The 9,430-nt window shown below is 38.1% G+C and overlaps 1 protein-coding gene across 1 annotated transcript; it reads left to right on the top strand.

Moving 5' to 3' along the window:
* The first annotated feature begins 6,766 nt into the window (after positions 1-6,766).
* On the top strand, positions 6,767-7,171 carry LOC111060657. The gene has a single exon (XM_022348328.2). It carries the CDS (start codon positions 6,767-6,769, stop codon positions 7,169-7,171), a length of 405 nt encoding a protein of 134 aa, XP_022204020.2.
* Positions 7,172-9,430: the final 2,259 nt, after the last annotated feature.

Here is a 9,430-nt window from a genome sequence, read left to right as displayed (position 1 = left end):
AAATATTGGGGCACCGAGCTCCGCTCTAGAGTACCTACAAAAGCATATAAAAATTATTACGAGAGAAGAAATTATAATAAATATTCATAGTTCATACAGAAAGGCTCTATCTAATCACAGTGGATTGAGATTAATTCGCAGAGGAATGCAAAAATTTCTCTCACAAAAGCATGTTAAATTTTAATCCTGATTCATGTCACGTGAACCAAATCACAGAAGACCATCTCAAAAAGATAGCTTATCTGATAGGTTCTACTGGAATTAATCAGGATTAAAATTTAACCAGCTTTAGTACAACTGTCACTAAGTACCTGATTGAATTATGTACAAAAGTTCAAAAGCTGAGTCATAATTTTGTCTCAGTCCCACACACATGCACTCGCTCACTCACTTCCATCATCAACAGACGCCGAAATTATCAGCTGTTTTTCCAAGGATAAATAAATTCTTTTAATGTCCTTCAGCGAGTTTCCCCAGGGATGAGACCTAGTGTAATCGAATTTTCATATTATAAACCTACTATGTTCTGAATTCCGTGAGAATCGTTAGAGCCGTTTTCGAGATCCGGTGGAATACAAACATATAAACATCTAAAAATTTAAACATCAAAACATCTAAACAGAAATTTAGAAATAAATGCTCGTTTAATAGTATAGGATTTAGAATACGTAAACTTGCCAACATTATATATTGTATGAATAAAATCGTTCCAAATTTGTATGAATGTTTACCAAAATTGCTATGCAATATTCTTTTGCAATAAAGAATTAACAATGATATTATTATTTAACTTTTTATAAGTAACCTTAACATTTAAAAAGCAAAGCCTCCCTTACTTATCTTTTAATATCCTATTAAAATATGTGTAGTTTTTCCTGATGTAATGAAGTTCTTTCTAGTCCTCCCGAATAAGAACGGGTGCACTGCTAGTCTCAAAAATAATATAAAAAAATACTTTATTTCTATTTTAAAGAGATAAGAAACGATGGTATATATTTTTACAATATTATGAAAACAGAAAGAATTCCTCACAAGACCAAAGGTAAATAATGTCCTTTGGAAGATTAGAATGTAGAGGTGCATACAGATATACGCGCCGCGAACATGAGCAATCCACTTTTAATCAGCTGATTATATCTGTATTTTTACAGAAACGGTAAAATACAGATATAAAAAGCTTGGCATCAGCTGATTAAAAGTGAATTGCTCATGTTCGCGGCGCATATATCTGTAAGCACCTTAAGATGTGAATTTTATTGTCATACACTGACTAATGTTAAAAACTAAAGAGTTGGGAGTTGGGGTACTTTGGGGGGGGGGGTCATTACACATGGTTTGGGGGGGCATTACACTTGAATTAGGGGGGGGGCATGCGCCATTGGCCTTGGGGGGGCTGGGCACCCTTGCCCAAAACTGTTCCTTTACAAATTAATACTACAGTCTAAATCAAAATCTAGATTAAGCTACTATCACTCATCAAAATAACAATTTATTCACACTCCAAAAAACAAATACTCAGTCGTACAATTATTTTTACAGTTATATGAGGAGGCACAACAGGCTTGTGCCCAAAACTGGCCCTTTACAAATTTATACTACAGTCCAAATCAAAATCTAGGTTAAGCTACTATCACTCATCAAAATAACAATTTATTCACACTCCAAAGAACAAATACATCATCAATTACAAATACTATGAATTCGATTTAGAATGATATACTGTTAAGAATACTCGAGAGATAAGAAAGACAGAATTGTTTATGCAGTTCCCCTTCCCCCGCTTCACCCTCATTGCTGTTGGAAAAGAAGGCTTCTCCCTCCACAACCTCAGTCTTCAGCACTCAGCTGACCCATAAACAACTATCTCTTGTAAGTATAGCTGAAAAGCTCTCGTTTTTTGTTACCTTCACACAGCTCATATATTCATACATGTTAACCAGTTCTAAATTTTGCAGTCCTCCTAGCTCTCATAGAATTACCAAGCTTGGTCCTCCAGGCCGGATTTTTGGTACTAGTGCCCATGGAAAAAAGGAAAAAACTATTCTCTAGTGTATGAACTGGTTCCCTATAGTTTGCTTTTCGTTTTAAAATTTGTTTGCTAGAGCTGTGTGAATGCATGTGCTCAGTGTTTGAACTCTCAAAAAGATAAAAACTTCTTATCTCTCGAAGTTCTCACTTTCAATTCATTTTGATTTCCTCAATTTCGTGTTTGTATTGAGTGACGCCATCTGCCATTTTCGTCGTTTGTGGCATTGTGCTTGTGACAATCCTACAATCTACAAGTTATAAACTGCATGTTTTATCGCAACCGCAACGGTTCTCCAAGAATTATTCACCTTGAATTCAAACTTCAGTTATTGCACAGATCTACCACACAATCTCAACCATGCCTACGCAGTCACGTGAAGACCAGTTGGATTTCTACGCACCCAGTCTATGCTAGGCGCTGATCCGCACACACCCACCAGCAATGCAACAGGAACCTGTCTGATACAGTATCTTCATGTTTAATACCTGTATACGCATTCAGTATCTTGATACAGTATCTAACCTTCACAATAAGTGTATCACAGACTGCTCACCTTACAAACAGCTCTGTGCTCTCTACACCACTGGGAAGTGGGAACAACTTCTCGGCTCTGTAAATGTAAACAAATGCCATAACCTCAAATATCTCTTATAATATTACAATGTCAAATCACGGTGAGGCTGAGAACTCTCTATCAGAGTCAAGATTGAATGAAACCACTCAACAAGCCACTCATGAAAGTCAAGGCTCCTCTGCTTTGAAAATACTGCTGGTAAAAAGGAAAAGACTTATTGATAAAATATTTCATGCCATCTCAAATCTACCAGGCATCCCCTCGGATTTTATTATCCAAGATGTCAGAAATGATTTTAGAACCTTCGAGTCTTTACAAGACAAAATTACAGAAATTGCTCTAAATTCAGATTCCTTGGATCAGGAGTATGATATCATGATAGAGCGTTACAACAATTTGTACTCTAAATTCACGGCAAAATGTAGACAGCCATCAACCACTGACACTGTGAGTAGAAACAGTTCTAATAATATTCATCTCCCTCAAGTCAATTAATTAAATTTAACGGTGAAATAGAAAGTTGGATGGAATTTATAAATATGTTTGATGCTTTAATACACAACAATGATTCATTATCCAATATTGAAAAGTTTCATTATTTGAAAGCCAGCATTTCAGGTACCACAACCCAGATGATAGCTAATTTATCGCTCTCTGATGAAAATTATCCTATAGCTTACAAATTGCTATGTGATAGATTCTCCAATCCAAGAAGATTGTGTGCTCACTACATTGATCAATTGCTTGAATTTAAGGCAATCACGAAATCTGATTATGCATCTTTGAGAACATTTCTAGATGTACACAGCAATTGTGTTTCTGCTTTGAAAGCACAAAAGCTCCCTGACTTAACTGATTGATTTTCATTAGTCGCAAATGATCAGACTCAGTCTAAGATCACTAACCTGAATGTCAAGTCTAAACCACTGTGTATTGTATGTAAATCTATGGATCATAATATCTATGTATGCAAAAAATTCTATAATATGTCTGTTGATGAACGATACAAGTTTGTTCGAGAAAATAACCTATGTCTAGCATGTTTTTCGTTTTCTCACAGAAGAGAGTTCTGCAAATCTACAAATGTATGTAAAACTTGTTTCTCATCTAAGCATCATACATTATTGCATAACGAAAAGAGGTATTCTAGCTCATCTGAGCCTACTAATGTGCGTTCTCAGAAGGATAGCGCTCCTACATCTGGTGCTGTATGCAATACTTCTAGCCTATCGACCTCAGATACATCCTCTTGTCTGTTGGGTACCGCTAATGTCATAGTATTTGATCATTTCAATCGGCCTCACATTGCCCGAGCCATAATAGATTCAGGCTCACAGATAACAGCTGTCACTAAGGAGTTGGTGAATAAATTGAATTTGAAGAATAGCTACACTGATCGAGAACTCATCGGTATTGGCTCTAAAACTACTAAAACTCATGGTGAAGTTCATCTCACTATATCCTCGAGGCTCAAACCAGAATTTAGATTGAGTACTAAAGCCACTGTCTTATCAGTCATCACATGTAACCAACCCATGGTCTCATTGAACCCTGAAGTATTTGAACATTTTTCAAACTTGAAACTGGCTGATGATAAGTTTCACATCTCTAATAAAGTTGACTTGTTATTAGGAGCTGACTCTTTTCTCCAAACGTTATCTGCTCAATCTCATGGAATTACTAAATTATATCCCAATTCGCCTGGAGCATTGAGCACAGTATTTGGGTATATTATCATTGGCAAAGTTGATTCTAATGAACCTGTCTCAAGTGTCAATAAGGCTACAAGCTTGCTCACCTATGTTGAACCAATCAACCAGTTGATTGAAAAATTTTGGGAGACTGAAGAGGTTTCAGTAGAAGTTGAAAAGAATCCTTCTCATGCATATTGCGAAAATCTCTACACAGAAACCACCACTCGGTGGCCGTCTGGTCGCTATGAAGTCGCATTGCCTTTCAAAACTAAAGATGTGTCATTGGGTGACAACCGCACCTCCTCAATGAAGAAATATACCTCACTAGAGAAAAGATTAGCATCAAACGAAAATGTTCATAAACAATATCATGATTTCATGAGACAGTACGTGGAATTAGAACACATGTCCAAAGCTTCACACTCATCTAATTATGTTATCCCGCATCACTGTGTTCAGAAAGAAGACAGTTCAACAACCAAATTGAGAGTAGTCTTTAATGCATCAACGCCTTGTAATAACGGAACTGTTCTGAACGAATCACTTCATGTTGGGCCTAAATTACAGCATGATCTTACTCACATATTAATGAGTTTTAGAACTCACAAAGTAGCCATTACATCCGACATTAAAATGATGTTCAGGCAAATTTCAATCAGAAAAGAAGATAGAAAATTTCAGCACATATTCTATCGTAGTTCACCCCAAGAAGAGCTGATAGAATTTGAACTCAACACAGTCACGTATGGAATGACGTCAAGCAGCTTTCTAGCTCAAAGAACACTTCTTCAATTAGCCCATGATTATGAAAATGAATTTCCATTAGCTGTCAATGCGATTCGCCAACACACTTATGTTGATGATATTGTATCTGGCGCCTCTAGCCTATGTGAAGCGAAATTACTCATATCACAGCTGAATGAACTTATGTCTAAAGGAGAACTCCTATTGAGAAAATGGTCATCTAATATGCAAGAAGTAATTGAAGAATTTCCCGACGAGATGTTGGAATACCCTCTCGCATTTTCTGATATGACTCAAAAAATAAAAGTTCTTGGTTTTCGTTGGAATCCTGCATCAGATGCTTTTCCTTACACTGTTACACCGTTCGCTGAACTGCCAACAAAACGATCCATACTATCGTATACAGCTAAATTGTTCGACCCGCTTGGACTATTGTCTCCTGTAATATTCTCATTCAAATATTTTTTGAAATTACTCTGGCTATCCAACCTTGATTGGGATGAGCCGCTTGATGAAGACTTGACTAGTCAGTGGAATCGTATTTCTAGTACAATGCTGACTCTCTCAAATGTTTAAATTCCTCGTCATATTGACACTACATATGTCAATATCTCATTGATAGGATTTGCCGACGCATCTGAAAAGGGTTACAGTGCTGTCTGCTATATTCATATTGCATCAAGTGATCAAATCATATCGATGAATCTCATTATGTCAAAAACACGAGTCGCTCCTGTGAAAACACATACTATTCCTAGATTGGAATTATGTGGAGCTCTACTACTGTCAAAGTTGTATAAAGTTATTATACCTCTATTTGGAAAAAGTATCTCCAATGTAAGACTGTGCTCTGACGCAAAGTTGGTGTTGAACTGGCTAAAAATGCCAGCTTACAAGCTCAAGACTTATATAAGCAAACGAGTTACACAAATACTCGAATTAACCTCTCCAGAAAACTGGTTTCATGTACCTACTGAATCGAACCCAGCTGATTTAGCCTCAAGAGGGCTTGCTGCACAAGATATTGTTGAAAACTCACTCTGGTGGAATGGACCTCCATCTTACCATGTCCAATTCAAGGATTTGCCTATCTCAAGGGTTGACAAAATTGTCGATGAGTCTGAACTGAAGCCACCAGTGTCAATTCTCACTACTACTGTAGTAAATAAACCACACGCTCTTGAATGTTTCGAGAAATACTCCAATATACACAAGGCAACACGTGTATTTGCCTATGTGTTGCGATTCATAGAAAATTGTAAGCTGAAAAAAGTAAGGGAACACAATCTTCGCAGCCATACAGCACTACGCGCTCGCGCTGCTCGCGCTGCTCCACCTCCGCCGTCTGTTGCCGAGTGTCGTTCGGCTCTCTTGTGTATCGTGAGGTTGACACAGGCTTTCTATTTTGCGGAAACATTGAAGCTTCTCAGCAAGGGAGAAACTCCACCTCAAGAACTGCTCTCTATTTCGCCTTTCGTCGATTCTTCCGGTCTTCTCAGGGTGGGCGGACGCCTCCGCAACTCCAGCCTTCCGTATGACAGCCGTCATCCACTGTTGTTGCCAAAGTTATCTCATTTAAGCACTCTGATTTGTGATCAGACTCACAGAGATAATCTTCACGTCTGACCTCGCACAACTCAGTCACTAGTGGCTCGCAAATATTGGATTATATCAGCGCGCAACCTCATAAGGAGCATATTGCATCATTGTGTCCGTTGTACTCGCATGCAAGCTCAACCTCAGCAGCCAATCATGTCGGATCTTCCCCATTTTCGTGTGAACGCCTCATCTGTATTCGTCCATGTAGGAGTTGACTTCGCTGGCCCCTTCAATACGAAGTGCAGCTCACTCAAAAAACCGAGAGTGTATAAGGGCTATCTTGTATTGTTCATATGCTTAGCGGTGAAAGCTGTTCATTTGGAATATGTATCGGAGCTGACCACTGAATCGTTTCTTGCCGCTCTCGATAGATTCACATCCCGTAGAGGCCTACCTTCTCACATATACTCTGACAACGGATTGACAACTGACTTCGTTGGAGCTGCTAAAAAATTATCAGATATCTCGAAATTCTTGGCTGACAGTATGACTGACATTTTTAATGCTCTTGTACAACGTGAAGTAACCTGACACTTCAATCCACCTAGCGCACCCAATTTCGGCGGTATTTGGGAAGCAAATATTAAATCAGTGAAAACACTGTTGAAAATTCAAATTGGTGATAATCCAATGACAATGGAGGAATATTTCACAGTGTTCTCTCGTATTGAATCAATTATGAATAGTCGTCCTCTATTGGAGCGTTCACAGGACCCCAACGAGACTTCACCTCTGCTGACACCCGGTCACTTTCTTATCGGCCGACCGTTGCTACAAGCTGTGGAGATCCCGCTGGATACTACCACCCCCGTACGGCAGCGATGGACTCATCTACGCCGAATTGTGCAGACTTGTGCCGAATTGTTTTGGAATCGATGGAGTACAGAATATCTACATGCGCTTATGCAGCGAAACAAGTGGAAGACCCCCTCAGAACCCTTGAAAGTGGGTCACATAGTGCTTATCAAGAATACGAGTACCGCGCCCACATTGTGGCCTCTAGGCATAGTCGAACAAATATTTCCCGGACAAGACCAAGTAGTAAGAGTGGCATTGATTCGCACCGCCTGCGGCCACCTCACGCGACCTGTAAACAAACTCATAGTGTTGCCAATAGCTTAATTTGGCACCCTCTCTCTGAGAGACATTTTTTGTAAATAGAGTATATTTGAATATTATGTGTTCAACGCTTATGTGTAAAACTCATCGTAATTAATTATGTGCATCGTCTCTTCATCAAGTTTGTGCAATACTTCGTGTGTTACCTCTCATGTGCTACAGTTTCAAAATTATTAAACTCATGCTTCGTTTGGTGGGCGGAATGTTGAGAATACTCGAGAGATAAGAAAGACAGAATTGTTCATGCAGTTCCCCTTCCCCCGCTTCACCATCATTGCTGTTGGAGAAGAAGGCTTCTCCCTCCACAAACTCAGTCTTCAGCACTCGGCTGACCCATAAACAACCATCTCTCGTAAGTAAAGCTGAAAAGCTCTCGTTTTTTGTTACCTTCACACAGCTCATATATTCATACATGTTAACCAGTTCTAAATTTCGCGGTCCTCCTAGCTCTCATAGAATTACCATATACTATTTATTATTTATTTATATTTTTCACAAAGAAACACTGATTGGGAGAGAAAAACTAAGGATATTCCTTGTACTACTATTTCTCACCCAAATTTAGATAATATTTTAAAAGTCCAAATAAGATTATGATTTCACTTTACAAAAATTTAACCCATTTTCACTCAAAAACAACGATAACTAAGATTTTCAAATTATGACGGTTGAAAACAGAATAAAACATACTATGTTTGCTACAATATTTGTTAATATACTATGTACTATTCTACACTAATAGCATCTAGCTACTATTTTGGACTTTCTGAAGTAAACATGTTTTCTAAAAAAAAGAACTAAACGAAAATAAGTTTTACTTGCTGAATTATTCTTCTCGTGAGATCAGCTGAGGAATATCCCACACATGTACTTGCTCACTCACTTCCATTACGGTATTGCCAGATGAGGAAATTTCCAGCTGTTTTTCCAAGGACGTTTTTATTCTTTTAATGTCCTTCAGCGAGTTATCTCAGGGTTAAGACCTAGTGCTATCGAATTTTCGTATCATAAACCTACTTTGTTTCAAATTTCGTGAGAATCGTTAGAGCCGTTTTCGAGTTCTGGTCACATAACTCTTATATAAAAACATCTAAACATAAATTGCTCGTTTAATAGTATAGGATAACTACTAAACTATCAGGTAACCCGTAATTCGCAGGGGTCTAATAAAAAACCATACATAAACATAAACTAGCCATATCGATGTCAGTGACTCACATGTCACGTCTGTGGCTAAGTCACAATTTCAAATGGACTTGCTAGTCCATAGCAAAATTGTCTGTTTCCAGACAATTATTTCTGGGGGGGAGGGGGCTAATGTTGTGCCTCGCGGGGGTATATGTGTGTTAAATCGTTGTTAGTATTTGGGTCGTTACTTTCAATAATTCTCTAATAGTCATTTAGAATGTTTTGGAATATCTGTAAATGCTATCAATAAGAAAAAATATTTAATCTTCGATCAAATTCAATTTTCTATGTTTTGAATCAAAACTTTCCGAAGGAAAACAAGACGAGACAGATAAGAAATGAATTAAAGTGCGAGATAAATTACTTTTAACATGGCTCTTTCTCGAAGATGGAGAGGTCCGATGCTCTATCCTCCACTAATCACTCTCACTACGTAGCAGCATTCTCCTTCTTTTGTGTCTGAGTGAGAGAGCTTTGTAACGC

This window comes from Nilaparvata lugens, chromosome X (genome assembly GCF_014356525.2).
Source record: "Nilaparvata lugens isolate BPH chromosome X, ASM1435652v1, whole genome shotgun sequence".
In the NCBI taxonomy this organism is placed as follows: domain Eukaryota; kingdom Metazoa; phylum Arthropoda; class Insecta; order Hemiptera; family Delphacidae; genus Nilaparvata; species Nilaparvata lugens.
The sequence above is the reverse complement of the archived record's forward strand: the minus strand, read 5'-3'. Positions and strand labels throughout refer to the sequence as shown.

Bases quoted from the DNA above. Each gene is read 5' to 3' on its own strand.
- LOC111060657 (XM_022348328.2), top strand. From the start codon at position 6,767: ATGCAAGCTCAACCTCAGCAGCCAATCATGTCGGATCTTCCCCATTTT.